This window comes from Equus caballus, chromosome 6, assembly GCF_041296265.1.
Source record: "Equus caballus isolate H_3958 breed thoroughbred chromosome 6, TB-T2T, whole genome shotgun sequence".
In the NCBI taxonomy this organism is placed as follows: domain Eukaryota; kingdom Metazoa; phylum Chordata; class Mammalia; order Perissodactyla; family Equidae; genus Equus; species Equus caballus.
Genome location: NC_091689.1, coordinates 54,979,194 through 54,991,569, shown reverse-complemented (window position 1 = coordinate 54,991,569; position 12,376 = coordinate 54,979,194). Strand labels below are relative to the sequence as shown.

The window sequence follows — 12,376 nt, the reverse complement described above, 5'->3', positions numbered from 1 at the left end:
GATTTACTCTTATATCCCAGATGTTAATTGTATGAGGTGACTCTCAGCTGCAGTCCAATATTAAATTTGATCTGCCACTCATTTACTCTCTCAACAATTCTGTGAAATATCATCACTACTTTGTATGAGAAAACAAACTCACAGGGCAAGTACATGACTAATGGCTACATGAAGAAATTAGGGAAAAAAAAACCAAAGGCTTGTACATCTCACTTATAAAAGTAATTTTGTACTTTAGAATCTGTTTCTTATATTTCGTGGTCACTTACTATATCAATAAGACAGATACTATAGCAATTTCATTATACACTTGATGTCTACCCATTCTTGCCTGTCTTTTCAAGAGGAGTGGGAATAGATGTGGAGTCAGAAACGAAGACTAGCAAGTTCAAGAGTGCAAGCAAAATGCACACTTTCTAAGAACAAGGAAGATACAGTTTTACAGATTTTAAATACAAGAACAATCAAGTTTTCCTTTTTGTAATACTTCGAAGTATATACAAACATAATCATATGTCATATGGGAAAATATACAAAAGAGAAAACCAGAAGCAATCAAACATTTTGTAGTAAATTAGAGAGGGACAATTTTTAAAGTGTTCAAATTTGGAAGATGTGAGTCATGAATGTACAAAGGCATTTTCCAACTGGTTAGGGAAGATATCTGGTTTTTATTTTCCCTTTATAAACACATATTATGTCCTCTAGATACTTTAAAATAAATTTGCTCTATTCAGATATTCCTGACAAATGTATTATAAAAGCAATTCATAATGCTTGCTACAAAGCCTAAATGAAAAATTCACCCAGATTAGGAAAATTGCTAAAAGATCAACTATAAATGCTAACTTCTCACTCAAACTCTTTCAAATCCCATTTTAACAACATCATTTCTTTGAAAACCAAAAACTTACTAAAAATAATCTCTAGGATATTCTATTTACTCTGTTCTTTCAAAAATGCTAGCCACTTCCACACACACTCACCCACACACAAGTTCAATTACCTATAGGCCATTAACATGCTTGCATTTCTATTATTAAACCTACAGAGTGACTTACCAATTCTTGGGGTGGTAGTGCTGGTCTGCTCTGCCGAAGATGAAGTACTAAAAGCAGAAATTGGAATTTTCATCTGTATAGGACCTCGATTATTTGATGGACTATAGAGTCCTGACGGGCCTACTGTGGGTAAAGAAGTCCTTGTGGCTTGTACAATAGAGTGTGCTGTTGGAACAGCCTGTACAGCAAGTGTTGTTCCTAATGGTGCAGCACTGGCAGGAGAGTTCCTTTGAATACTAGGACTGGGCACAGAAGGAACGTTGTTTGGTTTAGTAGGGTTTGGCAAGGACGGCAAGGATACTGGATTTTTGGTAAGACCACTCACTGTAGGTGGGCTTTGCACAGAAATGAATTCAACGTTGCCAGATGGTTGATTGGTCACTAAAGTCCCTGGATGGCTCTGTAGGAGCTGAGGCTGGGAGGATACCGCAACAGGTACATGCAAAATCACTGGCAAAGGTTGTAAAGAGATTGTAGGTTGGGGATTTCCACTAGGCACCTGAGTAGTAGCAACTACTGTGGCTGTGTTAGGTGCAGGAAGAACTGACGGTGCTGTCAGAGAACTCGAAGTCACTGGAGTCTGCAATTTAGGTTGACTAGTGACAACTGCTGGAGGAGTGACAAGATTGGTTGAAGATACTATAGAAAGAAAAAAGAAGTTGCAGTTTAAATGGTTATCTTCATTTATAAGCAGGATAATATGACACAATACAAATTTAATGCATTGCAGTAGATATAGTAACGTCTTTCATGATGAAATTTTTTTCCAGATCTAATTCTGGAAATTCTTAGAATTAAATCTGTAGAAATATTTTCATAGCTATTTTTGGTACATTATGAGACTATCACATGTTAATGATTAATATGGAGAACAGCTATCTCAGTATCATAAGAGTCTGAAAATTACTATAATCACTTCAGAGTAACCAACTGGAAAAACAAATAAAAAAACACTGAAAACTTAGTAAAATTTTATAGATATTTTTGAAACTACACTAAAAACACTATAAATCCTTAGGACACTGGTAATATATATACTCAAAGAAAAAATCCATTAACAGTCATCACTATTAATGAATAACAGATAGGCTTTGTCATGGTATTTTATCATTTGGACCATGTGAAACTTGAATTTGAGGATCAAGTTTTATTGAACTGCCTGGGAGAGGAACTAGTGAGAGGAGGCTGCCTCTTTGATACTCTATTGGCATTTTATGATATGCAAAATAGCAGAATGAAGATGGGAGATGAATTAAGAAATGAGGAAGAAGGCCAAAGATGAGAGAAAATAAAGCTGCTGATCACTGGAGTCTTAAAGTAATTTTGGTTCAACTACTTGTGTTTATTCTCATTTGAACATGGTTACTAAGAGTAGCGAGTCTCAAAGTGTGGTCCAGGGGGATACCTGGAGGTTATGGAGACCCTTTCAGGGAGTTTGCAATGTCAAAACTATTTTCTTAACAACAATAAGACATTTGACTTTTTCACCATGTATGTATTTGTAGGGACAGGGAAAAGGCAATGGTGAGTAAAGCTTCTGATGCAGTACAAAAACCAAGGTAGCAGTACCAAAATGTCACTGCACTCTTTACCACCACATGTTCACAGTGAAAAACAACCAAACAAAACCAGTTCCATGTAAGAATGTCCATGATGAAGTAGTAAAAACGACCTATTTCATTAAATCTCAACCCTTCAGTATAAGTCTTAACATGCTGTGTGAAGACACAGGAAGTACACACTCATACAGCATTACTGCTGCACACCAAAGTAGAATGGCTGGCTAAAGAAAAAGAGCTTCTATGATTGTTTGAGTTGTCATCTGAGCTAACAGCCTTTTTCATGGAAGACTATCTATACTTGAAAGAATGACTTACAGACATACTGTGGTCGTTCATACTTGGGTAGTTAGCAAATCTCCTCTTAAAAATAAACCAAGTAAAGCAGTCACTTCACAGAAAACAACCAACAATGTTTATTGGCAATAGTAAAATTAAAGTTTTAGAAAGAAAAATTAGAACTTTGGAAAAAGCTTCTATTTGCCACTGAGAGCATGACAGTTTCCCAAACTTTAGACTTTTAGACTCAACAGTGAAATAAATGAATGTGATTCTTTAAAAAAATTAATGAGATGTCTCAAAATTTGGAAGATTTAGATAAATCAGTGAATATTTTCCAAATGATCTAGGAATGATATTCATAAAAGATACATCCAACTATAAGACAGAGGAATGAATTTAATAAAAAAATTTGAAAAGTTAATTGGTATGGTTTCAGATTCCACTTTACAACAAACCTTTAATAAACAACAAGTTGATTGTGTCAAAGAAAAATATCCACAATTCTCTAAAAGGGCTAACCCTTTTCCAACTACAAATTTGTATGAAGCTGAATTTTCTTCATATACTTCAAATTGCATAAATCAAAACAACAAATTGTAACAGCCTGAATGCATACATACATATAAGAATCCAGCTATCTTAGGCCCTCTTAAGTTTTTAAGCAAGGTATGAAAAGGATTTATAAAAATCTAACACTTTTTCCTTAAATTTTTAAGCTTGGAAAATAGTTGTTTTTCATTAAAACATGTTATGTGAATTACATAATGCTTTTTTAATATTTTTGAATGAATAAATATTTAACATTTTTGTTTTAATTTTTACTACAGTAAGTATCAATTAATATAACCCACAAAAACAAAAGCTTTTGGGGGTTCTTAATCATTTTATAAGTTTATACAGGGATATGGAGACCAAAAAGTTTAAGAAACACTATAGTGGAGATTTGAATTTCTATACTTGTAGGCATATTTGTAATCCTGATATTTTAATAAAATTTTTTACTTAGCACTCAATTTTAGACCAATATGCTCAGTTTCTTAGTCCCTCTGAACCTCAAAAGCATGTCATAAAAGAGAACCAATGCCTTCAGTTCCTGGGAAAATGTATTTCGGTGTTGAAGAACATTACCTGTATTCACAGGGGTTTGAAAGGATGGTGGTGCACTCTCGCTTACATTTCTTTTGGACTCCAGCATCTGTCTCACTGTGGTTACATTTCTATGAAATATACATACACAAATAGTCAATGGATATGCCATTCTAGGGGACATTGATTTATGTATAGAGAAATCAGTGGCTTATAGGAAAAAGAGTGGTTAGGCGTGGGTATTGTAGCACTAAACTAGAGCATAGGGAAGAGTCTTCCTCCTACATTTTAATGTCCTCAGTACTTCTACCTGCAAACCACATGTAGGTCTTAATATCTGCAGACATTAGTTTTTATCACCCCTGACCAAAGCATTTCTCCATTATTTGAGAGAATATTATTTAGGACAAGTGGTTAAAGAAACCTGCAATGACCAAAGAAAGCCTATAATAATTAACAAAACCAATATGCATAAACAAGTATGACAAAGCAAAATAGAAGGAAACATACTTAGTCCAGTATACAAAACATATATCTCTACATAAATACATAGGACTACATTCCAAGATTGTTATGGAAAATAAAGAAAAATCAGAAGCTTGTCCTGTTATTTAAAAACTTGACAGACTTGTTATTTAAAACTCTTGTGCACTGTTGGTGAGAAGGTAAATTGCTACAACCACTATGAAAAACAGTATAGAGATTCCTTAAAAAATTAAAGATAAAATTACCAGATGATTAGGACTAATTAGGACACTAATTCAAAACAATATATGCACTCCCATGTTCACTGCAGCACTTTTTACAATAACAAAGATATGAAAGCAACATAAATGTCCATCAATGTATGAATGCATAAAGAAACTGTGGTATGTGTGTATAAATGGAATATTATTCACTCATAAAAAAGAATGAAATCTTTCCACTTGCAACAACACAGATGGACCTCAAGGGCATTATGCTAAGTGCAATTAGTCAGACAGAAAAAGATAAATACCATATGATCTCTCTTAAATGTGGAATCTAAAAATAAATAAATAGGCCAAGCTCATAGATACACAGAAGAGACTGGTAGTTGCCAGAGGCAGGAGGTGGTGGATGGGAGAAATGGGTGAAGTGTTTTTATTTTTTCTTCAAGTTTAAGTAAATTTAATTAAAAACAAACAAAAAAAAAATGGCAGAAAAAGAGGATAAGATAACAAAGAAAAAGAAGTGACAAAGAGACTGTTCATAATTCTTACCTGTAGGGCACACTGTTATTGCTGTTGACATCAACCACAGACTTCCCTGGTGAGACAGGTGGATTTGGTGGATTCTGGGGGACAAAAATACAATGTAAAATAAAACTCAAAACACAGAAATCTTTGAAGATGTAACTTTAATCCTTTCAATATACTATCTGTTACTTCTGTAATATAGTGAAAAATACTGTTAGTTGAGACAAGAATTTGAATCTTGGTGTTGCCAATTATTAGTTATGCTATAAGCAAATTACTTATTCTATTGAAACAGCTGCTTATCACATGAAAGATGAATATAATAATGCCTACACCTCAGTTTTTTGAGATGAATAAATAAAGAATGTAAAAACGGCTTACATGCTTTAAGGGTTCAACAAATACTAACAATATGAATATAAAGAATAACTGGACACACTCACACAATAATTATCTAATGAATCCCTACTATGTATCAGGCACAGCAGGGCACAAGATTACCACAAGAAACTCAAGAAGCAAGGAGCATATTTATTCTTCCCCAGAAGTAGTTGATTACCAATTAAGTGGTGTCTTAGGCCTCAAATCAAATTACTTCTACGATTTTTGTTTAAAAACTATTTGCCACCATGTCACATAATTTCATAAAAAGATGTCTCAATTCTAAACTTAAATATCAACTAACTTCAACATTTTTCCCCCCAAAAACAAGGAATATAGAAATGAATGCTAACATCTACATGTTAATTACCATTATTTGGGCCTCTATCATTAATGACACTATCATTATTCATTACATAAATTGAGAAAAATAAATAAAATAACTCTGCTCAGGAATTAATTAAGTGTAATAATACCACATGTTAAACTGAAGGTGATAAGTGCTTAGGATCACATCAAACAGATGCCACTATTCACTCCTCTCTTCTCAACAACAAGTAGATCTTGCTGATTTTTATAGGCTAAAAGGGTAATTTTAACCAAAAAGAATAGCATTATACTGGTTATATGTGTAGAGGTGACAAAAGATTGAATTAAGAAAAACTGCTCTAACTACTTAAAATCTGTGGACACAAAGATATTTGAAACAAATAGAAAAGCAAAATAACAGTGCAGTGTCAATGGAAAAAGTTTTTAAAAAAGTATTTGGGGAAAGGAATGCATCTTCAAATAGGTCTTTGAGTAATTAGTACACACAAAATAGTTAAGGTAAAAAATACTTCAAAGAGAAAACAGAAAAAAGAGGAGTAAAGCATAAAACAGAAATAAATACAATTGCCTTAGAACCTGGTATGGAGTCATAAGATGCAGGACCTTAAACACTACTGTGTGCTGACATCAGAAAGACAGAACACTAGGAATCCCCACAGCCCCTTCCCTCACGGAGTCAATGATATAATAACATACAGATCAAATTTCCTTTGTGAGAATTCCAGAAACCAGTTGAAAGGTTATAGCACTCCAAGTGAGAAGACAGCCAAGAAGCAGTGCACTGCAGTGGGCAAGAAGTTCTGCTGCACTTACATGCCAAACCCCATGATCCTCCCCACACATCACAGCACAATCAAGAGAAAATTCCCCACTCGAGGCTTCTACATCAGGAAGGAAAGAGAAGAGTGGAACTTGCATGCAACATTCCGGCTTTTGGGGCAACTACCCAAGGCATTAGTTCCTGTCTTACCTAACCTGGAGGAAGCAGTACACGCTGAATGTCTTTGGGTGGGAAAGAACAAAGGCAAGTCTATTGGCTTGGTACAGCACCAGAAAAATAACAGCAACACAGACAGACAGCAGAGGGACATCCCAAACCACTGCTTGCAAAACCAAGACTGAATTATGAAAGACAGCTGGGGGAGCTCCCAAGTAGAAAGAGAAAAACTGCTTCAGATGGGAGATTACAGGCACAAGCTCACAGAAGATGAGATATTGAAAAGGTTTGAGAGGCCCCCAAAGTATCTACTGGGGCTGACTAATGAAGATCATCCTCTGTACAAAGATATTCCAAAGAGACACGGAGAGGTGGCAATTTTTTTAAATGTGCAAATTTCAACAAAAGAGAACTAGACTTACAAAAAAATGGAAATACGGCCCAATCAAAGCAATCTATTTCCAGGAACTGACCCTAAAGAAACAAAGATCTATGAATTATCCAAAAGAGAATTGAAAATAACCAACAAGAAGTTCTCAATGAGACAAAACAGAATACAGAAAACTAAACGAAATTAGGAAAATGACGCATTAAGAAAATGAGAATATTAATAAAGAGATAGAAACTATAAAATAGAACTAACAGAATTCTGGAACTGAAGAATACAATCAGTGAATTGAAAATTTACTAGAGAGGATCAACAACAAACTGTATCGAGTATAATAAAGAATCAGTGAACTTGAAAACAAGTCATTTAAAATTATCAAGTTACAGGAACAAAAAGAAAAAGGACTGAAATAAGTGAAAACAGCTGAATGGATTTATGAGACACCACTGGGTGGACCAACACATGAACATGGAAGTCCCAGAATGAAAGAAGAGAGAAAACAGGCAGAAAGTCTGCTTGAACAATGGCCATGAATAATGGCCAACAACTTTCCAAATCTGAGGAAGAAAACTGACATTTAAATTCAAGAAGCTCAAAAACCTCCAGCTAGGATAACTCAAAGCAACCTTCAATGAGAAACAACACATTCAAGCTGTCAAAAGTCACAAATAAAGAATTTTGAAAGTAGCAAGAGAAAAGTGACACTCAAGGCAGCTCCCCAAAAACTCAGTGATTTTCTGAGTGGAATCTTAGCAGGCCTCAGGGAGTGGGATGATATATTCAATATGCTTGGGGGGAAAAACCCCTGCCAAACAAGATTATTATATCCAGCAAACCTTTCACTCAAAAATGAAGGCAAAATACTGATTTTCTCAGGTAAATAAAAAGTTGAAGGGAGTTTATCACCATTAGATTTGCCATACAGGAAATGTTAAAAAAGAGTACTTGAACTGGAAATGAGAGGACACTAGATACCAAGTTGAACACACACAAAAATATGGAATTCTCTGGTAAAGATAAATGAACAAATACAGAATCCTAGATTACTGTAAAGATGGTGCACAAATCATGGTTAGTTCTGGAACAGAATTTAAGCACTAAAAATAACTGTAAATCTATGCTAAACAAGACACAATATAAAAAGATATGTAAGATATCAATAACATAGAGTGGGGTGAAGCTGTAAAGAGGAGATTTCTTAGATGTGACTGAAGTCGTTACCAGTTTAAAACAGTGGTAACTTTAGGATAGTTTACGTAATCCCCATGGTAACCGCAGAGAAAATACCTAAAGAAGATACATAAAAGAAAATGAGAAAAGAATTACACATTTTAAGTAAAAAAAAAAAAACCCCACACACAATGTAAGCAAAAAAGGAAAAGAAACAAAACACCACCAAGATGAATACAAAATAATTAACAAAATGGCAATAAAAAGTCCCTCCCTACAGTAACTACTTAAAATCTAAATGGTTTAAATTCTGCATGGAAAGCCATACACTGGCTTAATAGATACAAAAACAGGATGCTGTCATACACTGTAAACAATAAACACACTTTAGATATAAAGACACACAGGCGGACAATACAAGAATGGAAAAAGATATTCCATTCAAATGGTAACCAAAAGAGAGTAGGGGGTGACCGTACATACATAGGACAAGAGATCTAAAGTAAAAAGCTGTCACAAGAGACAAAGAAGAACTTTATATACTAATAAAACCAGCTATAACATTTATAAGTAAATATGCACATAACATCAAGGCCCCCAAATATACAACACAAAAGCTGGCAGAACAGAAGCAGAAATAGACGGCAACAAAATAATAGTAGTAGTCTTCAATACATCATTCTATATAATGGTTAGGTAAATCCAGACAGAAAATGATAAGGAGACAGGAGAACAGAACAACACCATAGAATAAATGGACAAAATGGACGCACACAGTAATTTTCACCAAACAACAAAAGAATAAACATTTTTTTCAAATGTACATGGAACACTCTCCAAGACAGGACATATATTAGGTCACAAAACAAGCATTAACAAATTTAAATGAATTAAAATTATACTAAATATCTTTTCTGACCACAATGGAAAAGGACTAGGTATCAATAATAGAAAGAAAAGGGAAAAGTCAAAAATACATAGAAATTTAAAAACTCACTTAAAAGGGACGTGACATCAGCATCATGGAAGAATCTGTTGTTTCTAGTCTCTCCCCACTAAGGTGCAACTAAACAGACATTCATTAACCAATAGAGGATTCCCTCAAAAGCAAAATAGGATGTCTGAGAGATCCATGCAGCCACACATCTGAAAGTGGGGGGACTGGATCCCCAGGAAGCAGTGGAAAGAGGTGAGTGGATCCCTCCCCTTCCTCAGTGGCAGCAATCTAGGTGGCAGGTCCTCACACGGTAGCAAGCATGACTGTAAGAGGAGGCAGGGAGCAATGAGGCCTGTGCATGAATGTTTTCAGTTTAAAAGAGATGCAGCCTAGCCAAGGGAGCACATGCCATGCCACAGTAGCCCCCATACATGGGATCGCTCTCCACCGAGTAGAGAGACTCAGCCCCCACTAAGGAGCCACCAACAAGTGCAGCAGCTCAGGCAAAGCACCTATGAGTGCAAAGCAGCCTGCATGCACACAGGAAAGTGCCCCTCCTCTCCCACTTAGCACACTAGGTTGGCCGGTCTGCTGCGAAGGCAGCAGTCCTGTACCAGAGCGCCTGCAAGTTTCTATGTGATTTGCCAAGAGGCTGCGGCCAGCGGGCAAACACAGACAAGCCCTGCTGGCAAAGATTCCAGCAGAGGTTGCAGGTTTGGAAAACAGAGCTTCCTTCCCCTCCAGAGGTGGCAGGAGAAATCTGTGACCTGATACTACTACAAACACACCAGCAAAGGATCAATTCAGTAAACACCACAAAAAACCACAGTAACATTTCACAGCAGAAGGCAAATGACAACTCTTCAGAAACCAATCCTGAACTCACAAAAATTTACATTCTAAATGAGAGAGAACTCAAAACAGTTGACATAAAGAAACTCAACACGTTACAAGAAAACTCAGAAAGACAGTTCAATGAACGCAGGAATACAATTAATGAGTAGAAGGAATACTTGACCAAAAAGATTGAAACTAAAAAAAGAACAAAAATCCCCATAAATTCCACAGATGAAAACAGAACAAATGAGATAAAAAATAATCTAGAATCCTTAAAAAACAGAGCTGACATTATGGAGGACAGAACTAGTAATTTAGAGGACAGAAATATAGAAATGCTTCTGGTGGAGGAAGAGAGAGAACTAAGAATTTTTTGTAAATGAAGAAATTCTCCAAGAAATATCTGACTCAATAAGGAAATACAACCTAAGACCTATAGGTATTCCAGAGGGAGAAGTGAGGGAGAAAGGAGCAAGAGAGCTTGTTCAAAGAAATAATATGAGAACTTCCCAAACCTGGGGGAGGACTTGACTTACAAGTACATGAAGCCAATAGAACTCCTAATTAAGTCAATGCAAAAAGACCTCTACAAGGCATGCAACAGTAAAACTGACAAAAGTTAAGGACAAAGAAAAAACATTAAGGGCAACAGGGCAAAAGGAAATAACCTACAAAGGAACCCCTATCAGGTTTTCAGCAGACTTCTCCGCAAACTTTACAAACTAGGAGAGAATGGAATAATATATTCAGAATAATAAAAAACAAAGACTTTCAGCCAAGAATAGTCTATTCAGCAAAACTAACCTTCAGATATGATGGAGAAATAAAAATTTTCCCAGATAAACAAAAGTTAAAGGAGTTCATCGCAACTAGACATCTGTTACAAGAAATGATGAAGGAACACCTCATACTTGAAACAAAAAGGCAAAGGTTTCCAAAGCTTTGCGCAAGGAGATAAGTAGACAGACGAAACCAGAAAATTGAAGCTATCTATCAGAACAGGTGAGCAAACGATTATAACATAAATGATAAATGGAAGGAAAGTATCAAAAATAACTATAAACACTTCAATTTAGTCACAAACTCACAAAACAAAAGAGAATAATTTATGACAATAACCGAGAAGTTGAAGAGAAAAGGGATGGAACGTTCCTAAGCTAATGGACATAACAGGCTATCAGAGAATGGGCTATCTCATCTCCAGCAAATGGAGATCATTTATAGAAAGCTCACAGTAAGCACTAAGCAAAAAACAAGAGGAGAGTCACTATTCATAAATAAAGAGAAAACCATCACAGAAAGCCAGCAAACTGAAATGGCAGTCAGAAATATAAGGGAAGAGAAAGAATGGAAATATAGAATAACCAGAAAACAAGGAATAAATTGGACTACTAAGCCCTCATATTTCAAAAGTCACCCTAATTTTAAACGGACTGAATTCTCCTATCAAAAGACACAAAGTAGCTGAATGGATTAAAAATCAAGACCCAACAATTTGCTGCCTGCAGGAAACACATCTCAGCTGTAATAAGATACAATAATAGTAGGGGACCTCAACATCCGACTTATATCAACAGATAGATCATCCAGACAGGAAGTCAACAAGTTACTAATGGATTTAAATGAAACACTAGATCAGATGGATTTAACAGATATATATAGAATATTCCATCCAAAAACAGCAGAATACACATGCTTCTCAAGTGCAGATGGAACATCTCAAAGATAGACCATATGTTGGGAAACAAGCAAAGCCTCAATAAATTTAAGAAGACAAATTATATCAATCATCTTTTCCAACCACAATGCTATGAAACTAGAAATCAACTACAAGGAAAAAAGCTGGGACAGTCACAATATGTGGAGACTAAAGAACATGCTGCTACTGAACAACCATTGGATCAATGAAGAAATCAAAGGACAAATTTTTAAAATACTGGAAACAAAAGAAAATGAAAATACAACATATCAACTCTTATGGGATGCAGCAAAAGCAGATCTAAGAGAGAAACTCATGACAATTCAGGCCCAACTCAACAAACAAGTAAAAGCTTAAATAAGTAATCTTAAACTACATCTAACAGAACTAGAAAAAGAACAAAGCCCAAAGTCAGCAGAAGGGTTACCCCCTTCAGACCAGAAATAAATGAAATAGAGACTAAAAAATACAGTAGAAAGGATCAATGAAACT

General features: G+C 35.4%; 1 protein-coding gene across 37 annotated transcripts in view; it reads right to left on the bottom strand.

Annotated features, from left to right (window-relative positions):
- ATF7IP (activating transcription factor 7 interacting protein) overlaps positions 1-12,376 on the bottom strand; it is a 113,732-nt gene that overhangs the window by 24,105 nt on the left and 77,251 nt on the right. For all 37 annotated transcript variants that reach the window (XM_001501672.7, XM_070269952.1, XM_070269947.1 and 34 more), the window contains 3 exons: positions 5,230-5,303; positions 4,031-4,119; positions 1,062-1,700 (listed from right to left, as the gene is read on the bottom strand). In XM_001501672.7, the coding sequence (XP_001501722.4) occupies positions 1,062-1,700; positions 4,031-4,119; positions 5,230-5,303 (802 nt within the window). The remainder of the gene's footprint in view (positions 1-1,061; positions 1,701-4,030; positions 4,120-5,229; positions 5,304-12,376) is intronic.